General features: G+C 62.2%; 1 protein-coding gene across 2 annotated transcripts in view; it reads right to left on the reverse strand.

Annotated features, from left to right (window-relative positions):
* The window catches only part of SPNS2 (SPNS lysolipid transporter 2, sphingosine-1-phosphate), a 71,412-nt gene that overhangs the window by 24,354 nt on the left and 26,772 nt on the right, over positions 1–20,286 (reverse strand). Inside the window, exons 9-11 of one of the 2 annotated variants that reach the window (XM_088028065.1) lie at positions 19,721–19,786; positions 14,586–14,684; positions 14,331–14,502 (exon numbers count right to left, since the gene is read on the reverse strand). In XM_088028065.1, the coding sequence (XP_087884191.1) occupies positions 14,331–14,502; positions 14,586–14,684; positions 19,721–19,786 (337 nt within the window). Of the gene's footprint in view, positions 1–5,434; positions 5,805–14,330; positions 14,503–14,585; positions 14,685–19,720; positions 19,787–20,286 lie in introns of those variants that run through there. The other variant, XM_088028066.1, reaches the window with a different exon arrangement.

Genomic DNA, 20,286 nt, shown 5'->3' on the forward strand with positions numbered 1-20,286 from the left:
CGAAGGCAGTCGCTTAAGCGACTGAGCCACCCAGGCGCCCTTTCCTGCTCACTTCTTGCTCCAATATACACACCTCTGCCCTCCACCCAACTCCCCCGGGGACTGCTTTCACCAGCGTCCCGGCCGTCAGGAGAGGCCTGGGACCAGCCTGCAGGGAGACCCGAGAAGCCATTCTGCCCTGCGTGGGGGCGAGGAGACAGGGCCCCTCCTGACCACTTTTGCCCTGTCCCTCCCAGAGATGCAGGGCCCACAGCCTGCTGTGTGCTGTGGACAGAAGGGCAGCACCGGCCCCAGCAACAGGGCCTGGGCCTTAGCAGGGTCATCCCAACCCACCAGGGTCCCTCAGCCCGGAAGGATGGGCGGGGGTCAGGCAGGACCGGGTCAAGCCAACCCCGCCACTCGGCTGCTCAACAAGGGCCCCGCCTGGGCCGGCCCCCCATGCCTACGGGGCCACACAGATGACTAGGCTCAGCCCCTCAAAATGGGGCAGGCGCGCTGAAGGATGTGGTTGGGAGTTGGGCTCAGCCCACAGAGCTGGGGAAGCCTTCTGGAAGGAGGGCAAGGCACCACGGAGACCCACCATGGGAGACTGAGCTGGGCTGCTTGCAGCCACGGGGGAACTGGCCTGGTTGTCCTGGGGAAGGAGGGTGCAGGCAGAGCTGGGGGGGGGAGCGGCGCAGCAGGCCCACGTGCCTCACACGACCCTCGGGAGCAAGATCCTGACCACAGAAAGGAAGGAAGAGAATCATCGATCGTGCGTTCAGGGCTCAGAGGTCAGACTCTGCCTTAGGTGACACGGCAGGTATGGCACAACCAAGAACAGGAAGCAGTCAGGGCCCCACAGGGAGCCTGCGGACCAAGTCCGGGCTCTCTTGGTCTCCCTCCCTCTCATCCCCCTGGGCGGTGGCAGGACTTCAGGCCCCCACACCCAGGCAGAAACAAAAGCCACTTCCTGTCTGGGGAAGGACAGGAGGCCATCCTCTCTGACCGGTCCATCCTCCTGCCCGTCACAAAGTGGGAAACCAAGGCACGAGCTGGCCGGTAACACCCTGGGTCCCCAAGCAAGTAGGGCATTTCAAGGCACATCCTCTGATGGGCCAAGAGCTCAGCTGGAAGGTGCCTGAGGAGCCGGGTGCCGGCCCTCCAGGAGGGCCCGGCCGCTTACCTCCGTGCTGGCCTGCCAGACAGGCCCTCTGGAATGTGGCCCTGGGACACCCCGCCTGGTACAACTTCGCGCTGACGTGGCCGTGGCCAGGGCAAGGCCACCCAAGGGGACAAGGCCACCTGAAGGGGCAGGGCAACGGTGCCGTTGACCATCTCTATCCATGAAGATAGCCACAGAGCTGGGAGCCTGACTTGGCTTCCACCCAACCAGGTGACCCTGCACAAGGCCCTGGGCCTCTGTTTCCCCATTTGTCAGCTCCAGACAGAGAGCCAGGAGCCCCAGGCCGGCAGCCCCCTCCTGCACCCCGCTCAGGTGTCCTGCCAGGCCCGCGTGCCCGGCTGGGTCCCCGCGCTCAGCTCTCCTGGGTTTGTGCTAGTGAGCGGTTGCCATGGAGACCAGTCTCGGCTTCTTTGGCAGAAAAGGGCTCCCCCAGGGCAGGGCTCTGCCTCTCCTCACCAGCCCCTACCCTGCCCAAGTTCAAGTGCCCAGTCTGCCACAGGCTGGATCAGAGGAAAAAGAAACCTGGGTCTCAGGGAAGTTGGGGCAGGGTCTCAGCTCCCGACAGCCCCCCTCTGATGACGAACAAGGCCTGTGTCAGCTCCTCGGGCTGGGCCTGGCTCCGGGAGCGGAGTGATGCCTCCCACGTCCTTGGCTCTGCTTCCATTTTACAGATGGAAGAGTGGGAGCCCAGAGGCAGCCCTGGCTCCAGGAAGCAGAGCTGGGGAGAGAGGCCCCGAGAGCCTCACCTGACGGGCTCCCTCTTTCTCCTGAGCTGGCAGGCATGACTGGGCTCAGAGTGGGGAGCAGGGGGCTGCCAGGCCGGTAGGGGCCACGAGAGCAAGGGCCATGTGCCTGGGGGCACCTCCAACTGCCTGTCCCATCGAGCCCAAGGGCACGTGCCCGGAGGGCTCTTTCCCTGGCCGGAGCAGGGGGCGTGCATCCCCACCTCCACCAAGAGAACACTGCCCCGGGGCAGGAGCCCTGGTCCCACTCCTCTCGCTGCGTGAGCTTGAATAGGTGCCTGTCCTCCTCTGTCCACACAAGCAGATGGACGGAAGCGTCTAGAGGTGGCTTCTGGGCTACCTCAATTTTACCCAACTGAAGCAACCCCAGAAGAAATGCCAGAGCCAAGTCCGGACCAGAGCCAGGGCTGGCCCTCCTCACCTGCTTCTGAGGCCTGCTGCCCTCAGGGCGTTCTCATGGGGAGGAGGTGAGGCCATAATTAGCCGGGAATGCTAGGGCAGAGGCAGAAGCTACTGCAGTTTCCCAGGATGGAGACCGGCCTGGTGGCCAAGGGAGGGGTTCTCAAAGGGACCTGGAAGGGCCTGAGCCACACAAACACGGGCAGGGCGCAGGGGCCGGCCCGGCAGGCGCGGACACACAGAGGGGAAGGCAGCTGACATGGTGTGGTTCTCCTGGGGGGTCTGCTTGGCCCAGGTGCTTAAAAATATCCTTGCGTGCTCCACCAGCCCAGGAGGTGGAGAGGAAGAAGTGGTAACCCCAGAAGGCTCAGGGGATACCCCCAAGGTCACCCAGCTGGGAAGCTGACAGCCTGCCTCGAACTCTGGCCTGGAAGATGAGGTTTGAGCTGCCCACTGCAGTGGCCCCGGGCACTGTGGCTCTCACTGCCTGAAACGTGGCCAGTCCCGCCTGACACGGCTGTACCTGTAGGTCACACACCGGGTTTCAAAAGTCAGTGTGAGAAAGAGCAAGATGTCCCATGAATAGCTTTTATACTGATGACACGATGAAATATTTAGACATGTCAGATTGAATAAAATATATTAATTCATTTCACTTATTTCTTTTTACTTTTCTAACGTGGCTCCTAGAAGTATTTAAATTACATATGTGGCTTGCATGATATTCCTTTTGGACAGAGCTGGTCTATACCATAGGGCTAAAAAGGCACAGGACAGATTTAAAAGAGAATGGAACACCTTCCGTTCTTTGATGATGAAGCCGGGGCCACATGGGTGAGGTTCTCAGGGGCCAGGTGGGCCGCATGTCAAAGATAACAGAGCAATTCAGGGTCTGCATCCCCTCCTGTGTCCCCGCTGGGACAGCCAGCAACAGGTGGACTCAAGCCTAGGATGACCACTGCCCTGCCCTCCCCCTCCAAACACATCAAACCATAGTAGTTGTCAGAGAGACAGTAGATCTTCCTAAAAACTGAACTTGGGGGCAGGGGCGTGGGGAGTCTGCCATAAAGAGAGGGAGAGGGAGCCAGGCTTATCCGGAGAGGAAATCTGTGTACGTTGTTGTGGTTGAGTGTCGGGGGGAGGGGCGGTGCCTGAGCCCTGGCCGGGGGCAGGGAAGGATGCTGTTTGCACAGAGTTTTCCGGGCCTTCCTCCCCACGGCCCACGCCCCTCTTAGCTGCCACTCTCCATCCCCCCTAACCCATTCACTCGAAATTTCCTATCTCGTGCTCCCGTGCTGACTCTGGGACCCAGGGAGGGCTGGGGGCAGATAAGCGCCACACCTCCCTGATCCCACCCCCTCCCCTCAGTCCCTGGCAGAGTCCGGGTCCCTGAGAATACCAGGGAGGGGTGGTCTGCGTCCGGAAAAAAACAAGTTGTAAAGTGTGGCAATGCCAGAAGCAGCACCATGCAGTGTGCCCTGAAAGGTGGGGCGTCTCTTCCCAGGCCGAGGCTTGCTGGTGGGCCTAATGCCTGCCTATCTGCACTCCCTAGGCCGCCTCGGACACGGGCTGCACAGGGGCCTCTGTCTCCTCTCTGTATTCAGAAGCCCCCCACCTTCTCAGGCTTCTCCCCACTTTACGGTGACACCTAAGTTCCCAGGTCCCGGGCAACATGTCCTGCTCAGCAGACCAAAGAAAGAGCCCCCTGGGCACGGCTCAGCTCAGAAGCTGTGGCACCCGCGGATACCCGCTTCCAGCTCCCTGGAACGGGAGAGAACAGACGGCCAAGGGGTTTTGAGCGTGGGACAGGGGGAGGAGGGTCTCCCATCAGAGTTCGTCCCTCCTACGGGACACAAACCCCGTTCAACAGAGGAGACTGAGGCCAGGACAAGGGAAGAGGACGCAGGGGCACACGGTTCACGCCAGGACTCTGCTCTCCTCTCCCCCAGCCTACGAAGTTCTCTTCACAGGCTGTCCAAAATGCCTTTTTTTTTTTTTTTTTTTTGGTTGTTCCAGATTTTGCTAAATTGTGGTTAGGCAGGTTCTGGGCCAGGGTGCCATGTGTACCGTCGCTGCTCGCCTCCCACAGGGAACCCCCATAACCAGCCTGGCCAGAGTACTTTTCTCTCAAGGTTACACCATTCTCACCTAGAGGCAGCTCAGGCCACGGCAGGGCCCTACTCCCAGACCCCTGAGAACTGGGGGAGGGGGAGTGAGCCGCCGGAACCCCAGAACGCTGTCCATCGTCCAGGGGCCGAGGGATCAACCCCCTCACAAACACCAGCTGAGACGGGCCCAAGGTCACACACCAAGCACATGAGGGGCAAATCTGGGAGTAGAAACTAGCAGGGCTATCGACCCCCACCCCATCCCCAAGGCTGGTTCCCAGAGATGCTCCCACGGGACCAGGCGGCCCCCTCCGCAGCCCCAGTGGCCTGCGCCCTACCCCAGACCCCAAGCGCCATAGAGCAGGGGGAGGCGTCTTCAGGCCTGTAGCCAGGGCCAGCTGCAAACCGCATCCTGGGTCTCCAGGCGCCGCGGACCCGCCCCGCCCCTCCCTCTGCTCCCCGCAGCCCCGAGCCTTTGTCAGCCACGCGCTCACACAGACCCGCGCCGCCCGCGCGCACACACCCGGTCTCTCCTGGCGCACACTGGCAAGGGGCGCGCGCACTCGCCGCACGCACGCAGGGGAGTGGAGGCGGCGGAGGAAGGAAGGAACTGAGCCGCTACGGCCCAGACAGACCGCCTCGGCTGGGGGAAGGGGAAGAGAGGCCGGGGAACCTGAGGCTGGGGCGGGAGGGGGCGCGGAGGCAGAACACAGAGAGACTCTCGGAGAAGAGGACAACGGAGGGGACGTCAAGGGCTGGCGAGGACGCGCGGGCTACTCCGGGGATGGGGACTCCTTTTAGCCCCTGGCCCGGCGGGGCGGGGTTCAGGGGGACGGTCCCCGGATTGGACCCGGGATTCACCGGGCTTCACTTGCCCAGTTGTGCCTGAGCACAGGGCCCTTAGAAACCCCACGTAAGGCTTGAATATAGGGGCCCTGGGACCAAAGGCTTCCCGGAGTACTTCCAGGCGGGGGGCGGGGGGGGTCCTGGTTCTCGGGCTGGGTGGGGCCCCCGCTCACCTGCCACGGTGTACCTGTCCAGGTAGTTGAGCACGTTGCCCAAGCTGAGGATGGCGGCAGCTGCCCCCCGTCCGCGGCCCAAGCTGGCCGGTTTGGGCTGCTGAGCGCCGGGGCCCTTGGCAGCGGCTGCGCAGCTGGGGGTGCCGGGGGCGCCGGGGGGGCCGGACGGAGCCCGCCTCACGCTGCCCGACAGCGTCTGCACCTCATCGTCGGCGGCCGCGACTCCAGCGGCGCCCACTCCCCGCGCCCCGCAGCAGCCGCCACCTCCAGCCCCTCGCTGCGCCCCCCGGCGCCGGCGCCGCCGCTCCGCGTCCGCCTCCTCCTCCTCCGCGCCGCCCGCCGCCGCCGAGGCGCATTCCAGGCACATCATGCCGGCCGGGGCGGCGGGGGGCGCGGGGGGCGCGGCGCCCAGCGCGGGCCCCCTCACGGCGTGCGTGCGCCGCGGAGCCGCCGCTGCACCATCCCGGCCGGCCCGTCGGCTCCTGCGCTCCGGCCCGGCTGCGCGCGGCCCGCGTTCGGCGATGCGCCGCCGCGGCCGCTGCCTGAGCTCTGACAGCTGCGGCCCGGCCCCGCCCACCGGGCGGCGCCCAATCGGCGCGCGGCTCGGCCGCGGCCCCGCCCCGCACGTGCTGCCCGGGGCCGCCGACGGGGGCGCAGCGGGCCGCGCGGCCGCGGAGGCCTGAGCCTGGGCTGCCCCACTCCCCCGCGCGGAGGAGCCTCGGGCGCGCGTGCGGCGTCCCGGGCAGAGGCCAGAGGGTCTCGGGCGCGTGGGCGGGGCGCCTGCAGCAGAGCTACTCTCCCGCCCTGATCGAATCGGCCCGGGGAGAGCCTAGAAGCCTGACCGGTGGGGGGGTTCGGCCCGGGCCCCGGGCCTCCGCCAGGCGCAGACGGCTGTGTTGCCCACCGCCCCAGGGAAACGCAGCTGCAGCTCCTGACCCCTCCCTGGTCCCATTCCTGGGTGCGCGCCGAGACCCTCCGAGAAGCAGCCTCTGGCAGGGAGAGCCGAGCTCCCATGGGGCCTCCCCAAGCTTCAGACTTCCAGCTGTGCGCCAGGAAAGGGACAAAGCCCGGAAAGGAAGACCCTGGGCAGGCCCGTAGCCCTCTCTAGGTCTCTGTGTCTCTCCGGGGGTAGAGGGGAAGACAGGATTCAGTCTGGTCTGAGGGGTCACCACCCGCTGCGGAGGAGGGTGAGTCCTGTCTCCCGTGGAGAGTGGCCGAGTAACTTCTGTGTTCGGGGCCACAACCCATCTCAGAGGAGCTGTAGTTCTGTGTCCCACCCCCAAGCCCACCCCCTTCATCTGTTTGAGGCTTTGACTGAAATTAAAGTCCCACACAAAGTGCTGAGGACAGAATGTTAACACTACACAGAGCTTGGAAACCCAGAAGCACCCCATGGTTCACAGAGGGGTCCCAGAGCCCAGAAAAGACCCCATCATGGACATGCAGCTAGCCGGTGGCAGAGTCCGTGCTGACCCGGGGCTCTGATACCACCCTCCCGGGTTGGGAGCTCAGTTCCCACTGCGGGCTGTTCTGGACCCCATGTCCACAGGCAGATGCATCCCGCGAAAGTGTTGGCCACAGTGAGTCATGGCATAGCCAATGGGTGATGCAGCACGAGGCACCCTCTACCTGCTGAGAGCAGAGTTAATCCCCAGGCTGGTGTTTCTCGGCGCCTTTGAGGTGTGTTTTAAATTCTGCAAAGTGACTAAAAATATGCTTTGGTGTGTTGGGTATGGATGACTGTCACGGGAGGGCCAGGAAACAGACTCTGTTCTGAAAGTTCCCTGCTGCATCTTTACAGCTTGAAGCCGGATAAGGGAAATTCTGCAGGGCGCCCTGGGACGACAGGTGCTCAACAGGTCAGCACGACCTACAAGCTCCATGGGGCTAGGGCTGGGCCCTGGCAATGCCCCTCCTAACTGTGGGGTGGTACCAGCTAGAGGACAGTGCCCAGCTGCAGGGCTGCATCCAGCTGTGAAGGAGACACAACCACGGCTCAAAGCCCAACCCCAAGGTCCCCTTCCCACTCACCAAAATTCCTCCTCCTTTCAACCATAGCCCTGCCCAGGGAGGTAGCTTTAGCTCTTGGCCAGAAAGGGGAGCACTCCCTTTCCAGCCCCCAGTAGGCTCAGAGCGGGGGAAGGGCTCAGAGTTTTGAGCCTTTCAAATTTGGGGCACCTCTGAGCAGCTCTTCTTGCTGTGTGGGGGTTTCTGGGATTTTAACTCAAAGGCACTCTCTAGAGCATGTCTCTGGATGGGTACTAGGCCACCGAGGGCAGGACGACAGGGACGACAAGAGCCCTGACTGTGTGGCCCTGGGCAAGTCACGGTGGTCTCCTGAGAGCCTCTAGCAGTATCAATGGACCACCAGCCATAGGACTTGTAGGGCCCTTCTCCCCATCTCCCCGGTGAAGAAACCGAGCCCAGGGAAGAGAAGGAATGTGCCCAAGGTCACACGCCTGGTAAATGATGGGACTCACACTAAACCCAGGTGTGCCTGCCCCCGATGCTGCTGAGCTCCGCCAAGACACAGCTCCTCAGCAGCCCCAGAAGGTGAGGCTGATCTCAGTGATGGCTAAAGGGCTTCCGTGTTTGTTCGTGACGCCTAGACAGCAACAGGTGTCCGGACTGAGGGACTGGACTTCTCAGAGCCTTTAACCTGAGGGCGTACACTGTGAGTCTCCCGGGAGGAGGTAGAGGCTGCTGTGTCCCCATGGGGACATGACCCACAGAACATCCTGTAAGGTGTCTAGAGCTTTGCAGAGCACTCTCAGAAACACCAGCTTCCCTGAGGCTGATAACGGGGAGTTCAGTCCCCTCTGCCCATCCCCCAGGGCTCAGGCCTGTCCCTTCCCTTCTCGTGGGGCACACTCGCCCTCGGCAGGCTCTCAGCCATCATCCACGTGCCCTGGACACCCCAACCTTCATCTCTAGATGTGGCCTCATCCCCACACACCCCCCTCCAGATCTCTCACAGCTCCCTAAACTCAGCACAATCACAACTGAATTCATCATCCTTCCCTTAAGCCTGCTCCACCCTGGTGTCATTTATCTCTTGCCAAATGGCACCGTCATTCTCATTGTCACTGAGCAGGACACTTAGAGTCACTGGGGACTCCTCCCTCAACAACCACATCTGGGGCCTGTCCACTTTTTAAAATCCCAGTGTGCCATTGCCCACTCACTCAGCCCAAACCTCGCTGTGTCTTAACGTTTTTAAAACTCAGCACCACCTGCCCCAACATCCCCCTCCAGTCTTTTCCTTATTTCTTGCCAATAACTTTCTAGATCACACACACGACCCCATCACCACCTTGCACACAACCTTTCCACGGCTCCCCACTGCCCATAGGATAAAAATATCTAAGTTCCTTAACACCATCTCCAAGAGCCATCGGAACCCTTCACGACCATGCCGATCTCCAGCCTCAGATCCTACCGCCCAGCTCTCAAACTTACGCTCCACCGCACTGAGAATAGAGCTCCCTGAACTCACTGATGTTATACTTTCTGGAACCTGGAGGGGTGACAAGAATTGGGGGTGCGTGTGCATAGTCCCTGCTCTCCCCTCAATACAATGCCGTTCAGGACCACGGAGAGCATCACCTGGGAACCCCCTCCCCCTGCCCTTAGTCATGCTCTGCCTAGGGGGTCTACCCAGCTCACTGCTCCCACTTTCCCTCAAAAACCCAGCACAGACCGTGACTTCCTCCAGGAAGCCCTCTTTGACCCACCTGGAAAATTGTCATTTCCTCCTCTGGGATGCTTGAGTAACCTGTGTATGCTTCCCTCACACCAAACTCATTGTGTTGATTAAGTTTGTACATCAGCCCACCCCCCCACCCCACCCCCAACCGTGAGCCTCAGGGGCCCATACCACCTGATTCATCTCCACAGCCCAGTGCAGAGGAGGTGCCCAGAGAATGTTTGTTGATTGAATGAGTAAATGACATTTAGCAGGTGCACAGGAAGCGTGTGTTGATTTGCATCACGTATCTGTTGCTCTGAGTGACTCAGGAACCTGCCAGATTCCTCTCCTAGCCCCTCTGGAAAAGGTATTTTCTCCGACTGACTCCACCCTCCATTAGCTTCCATGGGCTCCTTGCCTCCGCCCTCCAATTACCTTTTCCACAGGTGAGCACCCAGCCCTAGGGAGGCGGCAGCCCCTCTCTGCTCCTGCTGTTGCCAAGCAAGGGACTTATCCGGGGCCCTCCACCCCCCCAGCCTGGGCCTGCCTCACGAGTCCTGCTCAGAATGCTCTGTCCCTGTCTCTCTCTCTCTCCTGCTCGGAACAGATGGCTCTGAGTCCCCACAAACACAGAAGTCCCTGTTCTGTCATTTGAACATTTTTAATGCTGTCTAAATGATAGAAGCTTCAGTCTCCTTCGATCATGGACTCAGACTATCAGAAACAAAGAATCCCTTGAAGGATCCTGAGCCCAGCTTCTTCCCGGTCCTGCCGAGAGGCTGCATCTAAGAGAGGGCCCGTGGCCTGCCCAAGATCATTATAATGGACACCACCTTCGTGTGTGTTTGTTTTCCTTTCAATGCTGTTCTGTTTTGATATTCAGAGTCCAACCCCCTTCCCGGCAGCACCCTGGTGTCCTGGGCTTAACGGAGCTAAACATCAAGGAATGGCCACAGGGTCCAACTGGACTCTCTTGCCCCGGGCTTTAAATCTTGAGTAGGGGGGCAGGAAAATAGGGAAAATCGTCTGGCGCTTTGGGGAAGGTCCCCAGTAAGCCCAGGAGCCCTGCCTCCCAAATCTGCATTGTTCCCATCAATTCTGTGAGCTCCTAATGTGCTTCCAACAAATCCCTCTCTTGCCCAAGACGCCCGCTCGGTTTCTTCGGCACACAGCCCTCCAACCCTGACCAGCAGAGTCACACAGGAGTGCAGTCCCGTACCTTCCTATGTGGGTAGAGCTTGGCGCCAGTGGCCTCCTGCCGGCTCTGTCTCAAGAGGCCGCATTCAACCGACACTTCACATTCCCACTCAGACATGGAGGAACGACGCGCACTGCAGGGAATGAGACGGACTAAACAGTGTCTGGTGTTGCAGGGGAATAAGCCAGGGCTGGGGTGACCATCTCAAGGCCTGTGCCCCACCCTCCAAGCCTGAGGGCAGGGTGGAGGAAGAGCAGACCTACTACCACCCCCTCACATCCTCGCACGCGGACACGGAGAGGAGCACTCTGACAGACACACCTGCGTGTCCCGATGACACCCGGGAGCTAGGATGCACGTGTTGTCTGGGATGGGCAGTGACCGTGCTGAGGGATGGGTCAGGCTTAAGGGCCTGGGCCTGCTGAGCCGTGCATTCCCCACGAACAAGGCTATCAAGAGTCTCGGGGCTTCTGGGGTTGCTCAGAATTGTCCTTTAGGCCAGACAGGTGTGATCGATTGACCACTCCTCGGCTCTGGCCTGAGCAGCTGGGCTCTCAGGGACCCACACCTGTGGCCCCAGAGCAGCGAGGCCTGAGTGACCGCCCCGTCAGACAGCAGTGGTGGGAATGTGAGCACACTCACTGGTCTCTCTCCCAGAGTCCGCCAGCCCAGGCCCCCACCCTGGCCCCAAACTTTAGATGAGAACACCCTATAAACTCCGAGCTGGGCATTCTATCCAGCTCAGTCCTAGCAAAGCCCCATCCTGCCCAACCCAGCGACCCAAACACCGGGATACACTGAGAAGAACCCTGAGTTCAGGATTCAAGCCCCAGGTCCCAGCCAGTCTCTCCTGCCCCAAGCACACACAACCCTGCAAGATCACAGAAGCCTTCTGCCCCTCCCCCTGCACTTCTGTTGGGCCCACCCTCTCCAGGGGGCGTGCCCTTCCCCCACAGCTTCTCCTGCTGTTTGCCCCCCACCTGCGCAGAGGCTCCTGGGGGACGGAACGCTTTCCTCTGCCCACAGGTGTGCCACACCTGGCCTGGTATTTCCCTGCCCTGGGTTGGACTGTGAGGTCCAAGGGCAGGGTCAGAGTCAGCGTCTCTGCTTACCACCTGTCTCTGGCAGCATATGGATGAGGTTTCTGATCTTCCTTCCCAGCCTCTGGACTCTGGGGTTGGGGAGGTGGGGTGGCCGTTTTGACTCTTGGGAAGCCCTCACCCATTTTCTGGGAACTGAGCCCCTCAGGGGTCTTTTCCAGGGGCGCAGGGAGTTAGGTTCAGACCCTGGAGCGGGTCTTCCGTGGGCCTGGACCCAGCCTGTGAGAGTCATACAATGGGGGCTGGAAAAGCCACATTCAACACCCCTCTTAAAACCCAACTGGGAGTCTGAGCTACGGGAAGTGTCCCAGGTCTCACAGCCCGTGGTGCCGAGCGGGTCCATGGCATCCTGCCCCCCCATAGACTGGGTATCTCCTTCTCAGGAGAAAGCAAGTGTGATCATGGGACTTATGTTTGGTCTTCATCCTGTTCCCGGCGCAGAGCTCCTAAAACCCTTGGAATTTCCTAAATGCTGAGAGACCTAAAGGTGCCTTTTTTTGTTAATAAGGTGGCATTTGGACCCCACCTAAGGGGAAGCTGGAGGCCAGGAGAACTCCCAGTCCCCCCACTGACCAGTGCGGATGGATGACGGGCTGGAGGTCGAATCAATCACCAAAAGCCAATGGTTTAATCAATGGTGTCTAAGTAAGGAAGCGTCCACGAAAGCCAAAAATAGGGTGAGCGCACGGGGGTGCTGGTGGATGGGGCTCCTGGAGGGGGCAGGGCGGCCCTGCCCCTGCCCCACACCTCGCCCTGGCCTCTCTCCCCCCTGCTGTCCCTGAGTTGTGCCCTTTATTATAAACCGGTGATCTAATGAGTAAATGAGTTTCCTGAGCTCTGTGAGCCGCTCTAGCAGATTAACAGAACCTGAGGAGGGGCCACGGGAGCCTCTGATTCACAGCTAGTCAGTCAGAAGCACAGCCGACAATGTGGACCTGCGCTTGGCCCATCCGGTGGGCAGGGCTGGGGTGCGCGGTCTTGTAGGACTGAACCTTTACCCTGGGCAGGGACTCTGACCTTATCTCCGGGTACACAGGGTCAGAAATGAGTGGAGGCCAGGAGAAAACTGCTTGGAGATGTGGGATCCCCTGCAAACACCATAACCGGTGCAGGCTTTTCCTTATAAGCTCAGGGGCAGCCTGTTTTATGCACTCCAAGGGTCAGATTGTGGGTGGAGGGGCCGGTCAGCCTAGCGGTGGCCACTCCTGAGGAAGGGCCGAGGATGGGGGAGCTGAGCTGGGGGGCCCAGCTCCCGGAGCTTGTCTGTCCAGCAGTAGGGGCAGGGAGGCAGGGTCAGGAGGTGAGCGTGAGTTTGCTGCTGGGAGGCAGGCCCCTGCTGGCCAGGCACCAGGGCAGGGGAGAGAAGCTGGTGCTCACGGGGCAGAAAGAACACGCCTCCCCACTGCTGCCCGCCTGGAAGCTGTTGGTCTCCTGCTGCGCCCAGCTGTGCTGAACCCAGCGGCAAGCGCAAGGCCCACAGAGCCAGCCCACCCCAGGTGCTGTGCCGGGGTCGGAGCATGAGAAGTGGGCGGGGGCTGGACTGTGAGCCCCCTCCCCCGCATGGTCCCAGGGCAGCTGAGTCTATGGGCGATCCGACGCCCTTCCTCCTCCAGGAGCTTGAAGCCACATGGGCAGCAGAGTGAAACCTCCCTCAAGACTATCGGACGCCCCCCTCTTGTTCAGAGGGTGACCCTGGCAAAGGGGTGTCCTGTGCCCTCCTGCCCTGCAGAGTGAGGGGTCCAGGGTGTGGAGTAGCCCTGCGCCCTGCCCCCAGCTGCTCTCTTCTTCCTCTCTGGCCCCCACTCCCAGCAGAGAGTGCGGACAGCTCAATCCCCAGCCCGGCCACAGGCACTGCCAGCTCTCCAGCTGGGAGTGAAGCAGAGTGGCAGGTGCGGCTCGGCTGGGGTCCCGGAGCCATGGCCAAACGGGGACAGAGGCGCTGAGGCCTCCAGGGCTGGCGGGAGGGGTGCGACAGGCGAGAGGGACCTCCTTGCTGGGGCGCGGGGGCCTCAGGGGTCCTTGGCGGCGGCACCTGTGCCGGAAAGCAGGGCTTGGCTCTCCGTGTCCTTGCTGCCGGGGGTCCCTGCGGGAGGAAAGATGCTCAGCCGGCCCCAAAGGAGGCAGAAGATGCCTTGGGAGCAGGCCGGGAAACCCCTCACACCTGCTGTCAGAATGAGCTCCAGATGCGACCCCTTCTCCTTACCTTCAAGGCCACCCCAAGGTCCCAGCCCCACCACTTCCCCTGGTGATGCAGAGCCTCCGGTGGCCCCCTGCCTCCACGCTGACACCCCTAGTCTGTTCCCCACACAGCAGCCATATATACAGCGTTCGCACTACAAATAAAACACGTTGGGGCCCATCTGCAGGAAACAACACAGTCTCAAAGTTGAGGCCACCGTCCCTACAAGGCCCCCAAGTGCCTGCTCCGGCCTCATCCCTACCAGCGCCCCCCTCACTCCCCCTCCAGCCACGTTCTCACCTCAGGGCCTTTGCACTGGCTGTGTGCCGAGAGCCCCCTCCCCCAGATAGCCGCATGGCTCACTGCCTCACCTCCTCCAAACCTCTGCTCCAATGTCCCCTGTGCAGTGAGGACCCCTCAGGACAAGCCTTTCAACAGCTGCAGGCTGCCCCCACGTATTCCCGTCCCCCGGCCTACTTTACGCCTCTCTGTAGCAATGATCACCTTGAACGTACTCTGTCTTTTGCTCTTCCTGTTTCTTGTCTACCTCTGTCACCTAGAGCATCCCGGGTGTTCACCCCCCTGCTTCTGGCATATAGTTGGGGGGGGCGGGTAATGACCACTTTTGAATGAACAAATTAACAAATCAGCCAGCTGCGGGGGTGGCCCGTGCTCCCCTCTCCTGTGAGGCTCAGCCCAGAGCCTGGCCGAAGTGGGAGGGCTGGGGGTACCTGTGTCCAGCTGCCGGGCCCGGGCCTGGTCCCTCTCCAGCCGCAGCGCGGTTAGCAGGAAGCAACCACCGGCCAGGGCGATGACGAAGGTGCAGCACAGGAAGCTCTGCTGAAGGCTGAGGAAGGACTGCAGGTAGGAGTCAGGGCGCCCGGCCCTCAGGGTGCTGGAGACCTGCAGAGAGAGGCTGCGTCTGCCAGGCCCGCCCGGCCGGCCAGCAGTGGCTGCCCCCCGCCCCCATTGGGAGCCACCCTTACAAGGCCAGTGAGGTAAGGGCTGCTGGCGTCCCCCAGGATGTGGCCCACCGTGATCTGAAGCGCCTCTGCTGTCCCCCGGCACCGGGGCACCACCACGGACTGCAAAACACAGGAGTATCAGGGGAGCTCCCCAAGCAAGGGCAGAGCGCGGGCACCCCTCATTGCCACCTCCTGCTCCCCGCCGGGACAGCCCGGAGCTGGGGCAGGCTGGCCAAGTCAGTGGGACAGAAAGGGGTCAGCGACATCCCACCACTGGAACGTCAGGCCCCTCCGAGGGGTGGGGGTGCCACGGCCCCGGATGAGGGCCCCTCTCTCGAGGGCTTGCTCTGGGACCGGGCAGGGACCAGGCAGGGCCGTGACTGCAGGGACAAGAGGCGGGAGTGCAGGCCGGCATGGGCACGGACGCCCGGACGCAGGGCACAGAGGGCTCGGCCCTTCTCTCGGGAAGTTCAAGCCTCAATGGGCAGAGGCCGAAGGCAGCCTTCCTGGAGAGACCCCCATGACCCCTGGAAGAGGGTATGAATTCTGGAGTCAGAGTGTCTGGGTTCCGATCCCAGACCCCCCACTCACTAGCTGTGTTACTTCACCGTCCGCATCCCCCAAAGGGATAATTACAGGACCTACTGGGGGATATGTTCATTATCATTCCTCGTGCGGACAGCAGACCGAAATAATGCCCTGTGACCCCGGGAGGCAGAAAACTTCCAGACCCTTCTGCCCGGCCGGCCTGCCCCCCTCCGGTCCAGCCAGAGCATCCCTATTTGTCCTTCAGGACTGACCCTCCCAGAGTTCGGGTGCCTGCCCTACAGCCCATGTGCCCCCCACCTGCACATGCACCCCCCACACTGGAAGGTTCCTCCGTTGTCCCCCCCCACCCCGACACCGTCTGGGCAGCAAGGCCCCAGTCGGACTTCTCTCAAGCTCCCTGGGGCACAACGGGGCACCAGGCTCAGAGAGGACTAGCCCGAAGTCTGCCCAGCAGACGAGTCCAGTAGAACCAGCCGGAAGCCTGGCTTGCCGCAAGGGAGGGGTTCAAGCAGCAGCCTCACAGTCCCAAAGGGGGGGCTCATCCCCAAGACCTAGGTGTCCATAACCTGAGCCCAGCGGAGATTAACAACCGGCATGTATTAGACGCTTCCCGTATGCATTTTGTAGATCTCATATATACATTCTCTTTACCCACTCAAGCACCCCAAGAGGGAGGCATGGTTATTATCCCCGGGTCACAGATGAGGGAACTCTCCCCAGGGAGGGAGGGTCACCTCTCCAGGGTCACCCCATGGGAGAAAGCAGGACTGGTATTCGCCCCCGGCCCTGCTCCTCCAGGGTCTGTTAGAAGCAAGGAGGAGCCTGTCCGAGATGCTGTGTGTCGGCTAGAGAACGCCTGGAAGACAGGACAAGCTCGCCCCGCCCTGCACGCGGACGACTGGCAGAGAGAGAGGGACGGGCGTTCCAAGGGGGAAGAGAGTGAGCAGAGGTGTGGGGGCAGGAGCCCCGCACCTGGGGGTCCCAAGACAGGCCGGTGAGACCGTGCCGCGGGGGCCCCTCTGTGGGGGACGACAGGGGGCCCCAGGTCAGACACTGAGCCACTCTGTCCAGGCGGCGAGAGAAGCTGGGCCTGCCCCCCTCACTGGGACCTGCCAACAGGCCAGAGAAGGAGCTGAGCTCGGCTTCGCACCGGCCCCGCGTGCCTCCTTCTTGACCCATAATTACGTGACTACGCACTGCTGGTTCTGGAGGGTGGGCCCAGGAGACGTCCATGCGGCGGCTTGGACCCTCAGAGTCAGGTCCCTTCCACGCCCCCAGGAAGTGCCGGGCCCAGACCAGGCTCTGCTGCCAGGGGCTGGAGCTGCGGGTCCCCAACCTGTTCCGTGGTATTGCTTCCATGTAGCCTGGGGCGGGGGGGGGGGGGGGTGGCGGTGGCAAAGCTGGTAATTTTAGAAGTTAGAGGCTTTGGGTTCCTAAAACTGCAGGCCCACTCTATTCTGAGACAAAGCACCTCTGTTTCCGACTCTCCTTTCTCAGAAGACCTGTTCCCTTTTTAGCATGGGGCATAACCCGTGCCAACCAAGGGCCCGCAGAACGTCAGAGCGGCGACCACCAGGTACGGACTCCCTGGCAGCCTGCCTCCTGCACTCCCCACTCAGCCCTCACCCCCCGCTGCCCTGGGGAGGGTGGGACAGACGGGCGGGCAGAGCAGGGAGCACTGAGACTACCAGGGCCCGGGAGGAACAGGAGGGTGGTGCCCTCCAGGGGCCCGGGGGAGCTCTGCGCGGGAGGCACCAGCGGACAGACCTGACCTGGGAGAGCAGGTGAGTTCCGCTTCCGCTCTAGTCCCTGATGCTGGCGGTGGGTCGGCTGGCTCCAGGCTGCCCTCATGGGGCCCAGACACACAGGGGGCTTGCGAGACAGCTGGAGACAGCATCAGTCAGGGGGTGCAGGGAGCTCGGCCTGGGGGGACACAATCCCAGCCTCCCTGGGAGCAGGACCCTCCAAGGGGTCTGCCTCCGGAGGGCGGGGAGGGGGTGCTGGAGGTGGGTCTAGAGGGCCTTGGCTGTGAGGGAGCCAGACCCTTTTCCTCACTGAGTCTTCGGGAGGCAGGGGCTCCTTGGGGTTCAGGGAGTGAGCCTCCCATCAGAGGGGGATGGGATCAAGGACAGAGTCTGCAGGGGGTTCGCAGACTGGGGAGCTGGCTGCGCTAGACCAGTGTTCTCCAGGGGCGCTCTGAGGAGCGTCCATATCAGGACCACGTGGGAAGGTCACGAGAAAGGCACACCCTTGGACGCCCGCAGAGACCCACTGAGCCAGACCCTGAGGAAGCAGAATTTGTAACAAGCTCCCCAAACCTGGTTCCTACGCTCACTGAGGTGCGAGAGCCCCTGGACCAGACGGCTTTTGCAGTCTCTTCCCCAGAGAGTCTGGGTTCTCCTTGTGGATCAGAGGGCCAGAGAGAACGGTGTCCCTTGCAGACTGATGCGGGGCATGGAGCCGCCACCGACCCCTTGGGACTATGCCCGATGCAGGGCCTCCTGGCTCCTGGGCCCTCCTGGGCCTCAGGAGCTGGGGCCTCCTGCACTCCTGTGCCCCCACACGCTTCCTGGCTGGATCCCACCCCCCCTAGACCCCTCTCTGCGGCCCTGCCCTCCTGCCCCTGGGGTGCCTCACCGCTGGAAACCAACACCAGCTTTCAGCGATCCTCCGAGGCTCCCACTACCACCCGCCCTCCGTCCACACAGCTGCTTGCCCTCTGGGCCTCTGTCACCTCCCACGCCTGCCCCTCTGCGGCACACACCCCGTCCCCCACAGCCTGCCCCCCCACCTGCGTTTGGCCCAAGACCGCTCCCTCCTGGAGCCGCCCCACTTTCTCTGTGGGACGACTGAGCTCCAAGGACCGCAAGGATTGGTCCAGCTCCCACCACCAAAGGGTCTAAAGGCAATCTTCCGCTGAGGGGCTTCCGGAGGGGGGAAGGGGGTGCAGAAAGCCTTCCTGGGATGGAGAGACTCGCTGCCTCCAAGCCAGGGGAGGACCCCAGGGAGCAGCTGGGGGCCAGACACAGCTCCCCAGCCGGCCGCATGGGTCAGACCGCGGCTGCCTGCCCTGTCCCCCCGTGCCTGCCCCTCCCCGGCCCCCGGCACACGCACAGCTCTACAGAGGTCCTGCCAGGTTAATCGTTCTTGCAAACACAGACACTGGGGGAACACGGCCACCGTCCTCGCACATCTGTGGGGCTGCCGTGTGGAAAGGGGGCAGCGTCATGGGGGCTGGAGGAAGATGCGGGGGCGGGTTTCAGCTCCAGCTGGACGTCGGAGATGCTGGCTCGGGGGTGGTTAAGCTCCCCGTGCCTAACAGTGGGCAAACCCAGGGGAGACGTTTGCCGGCATGTTCCCGTCTACTGAGGGCTCTCCCGCAGGCCACCTGGCTCACCCTGCCAGGCCGGTTATGATCGCTCCTTTTTATAGACAAGGAACTGAGGCCCAGGGCCATTCATCGGGTCTGTGGCTGAGTCTGGGCGGGAGCCCAGGTCCTCGGGCTAGAGGGAGGAGCCCTGTAGCTGATACGCCCCCAGGGCGTCAAAGGGCAGCACTGTCTACACCCGCTGAGCCTGGGCCATGGGGTGCGGGGCAGAAGTCTAGGCAGGGAGTGAGCATCCCATCAATGGCAGCATTCAAGCAGGCCTCAATGGCCCTTTCAAACTCAGCTTTGAGGGCTCAGGCGTCCTTTGGCAGCCAGGAGGCGAGAAGGGCGCGAGCCCTGGGAGGAGCCCCGGCCAGCACCCTTGTCATTTCACGCCCACGGTAACCCACAAGTACTTCACCCCGTTGTTCCCATGGGCAACCTGAGGCCCAGAGCCACACAGTGACTTGCCCAGGTCACACGCAGCTAGGAAGTGGCAGAAGCAGGGCTGAAGTCCAGGTGTGGGCCAAACCCTGGCACCGGTCACCTCAGGACGCTGTCAGCCCATCGCCAGGGTCCCTGGCTCCCCTGCGCACGGGGCTGGGCTATGCCAGCCTTCCAGGAGGCAGGAGGCGGCCCCTGGGGGTCCCCGGGTTCCGGGTCCTATGTTACGCACAAGGGCACAGCTCACTAGCATCCAAAGCCCTCCCCTGACATCTTATAGAGGGAGGCAGGGAGGCTGGACAGGGAGGCTGGACAGAGAGCGTGAGGCTCAGATGGGCCACACCAGACTCTAGACATACCACAGTCACATGGTTGGGCCGGCACCAGGCCTCATAGCCCAAGCCGGCCCCTTGCCGGGCAGCCTGGACGCACCTGGCTCAGTGGCTATAACCCTGAAGTCCCACATCCCCGTCCACACACCCAGAGCCTAGGCCAAAGAGCCTGCTTGCTAAGAAGTGTAGTCAAGGAAGAGGGGGGGCTTCAGACGGGGCCTGGGCTCCTGTTCTGGCTCAGTGGCTTTGCATGCTGTGTGACCTTGGTCCGGGCACCTGCCCTCTCTGAGTCTCCATCTGCTCATCAGCAAAATGGAGGTGATGGTCCGAGGATAAGTTTGAGTGTATCAGGATGACCTTGGACCCCTACCCCATGGTCTCAGAAGCCCCTCCCAGCCCTGAGCCAGACAGACTCCAGCTCCCTCCACTCAAGAGGCCCCAGGACCAGCACCCCCAACACCTACCAGCAGGATGTCAGCAACCACCGCCCAGTTGCAGGACAGAAGCAGCTCCCCGAGGGCCAGGAACACCTGTGGACAAGGCCTCCAGTCACCGACCCCTCCCTGCATTCTCTTCCTGCCTGCAGGGAGAAAGGGGCCGACGGGATTTGCCGGGGTAGGCGAGGCCTGAACTGTTTCTTCAGTTCCAGCAGCCTGGAGGGTGGGTGGACATTCCGGTCTGGGCAGGCTGGTGGCCGTGACCCAGGGGAGAGGGCCGGGCCCCCAGGCCCCCAGGCCCAGGCCTTGAGGTCCCTCCTGGGGCCCAGCAGGAGGGCAGTCAGGACTTCCAGGCCTGTCCAGCGCGCCTCGCCCCCATCCTGGCACCTGCAGGGCTGGCATAACCTTGTGTGCCCGGCCCTGCCCTGCCCCGTGTCTGCCGGGGACTAAGGGCCACCATGGACCTGTCTCGGCCAGTCCCTGAGCCCCCTGCCTCATGCCAGGGTATTAGGACAATCCTCATTCCACTCACTCAGGAAGAGCTTAATGAAGCAGCAAGAAGGGGGAGGAAAGTCATTTCTCAGAGCTTCCAA

Source organism: Eumetopias jubatus, unplaced genomic scaffold (assembly GCF_037043125.1).
Source record: "Eumetopias jubatus isolate StellerSeaLion01/CBP00866 unplaced genomic scaffold, mEumJub1_p1.0 scaffold_10, whole genome shotgun sequence".
In the NCBI taxonomy this organism is placed as follows: Eukaryota; Metazoa; Chordata; class Mammalia; order Carnivora; family Otariidae; genus Eumetopias; species Eumetopias jubatus.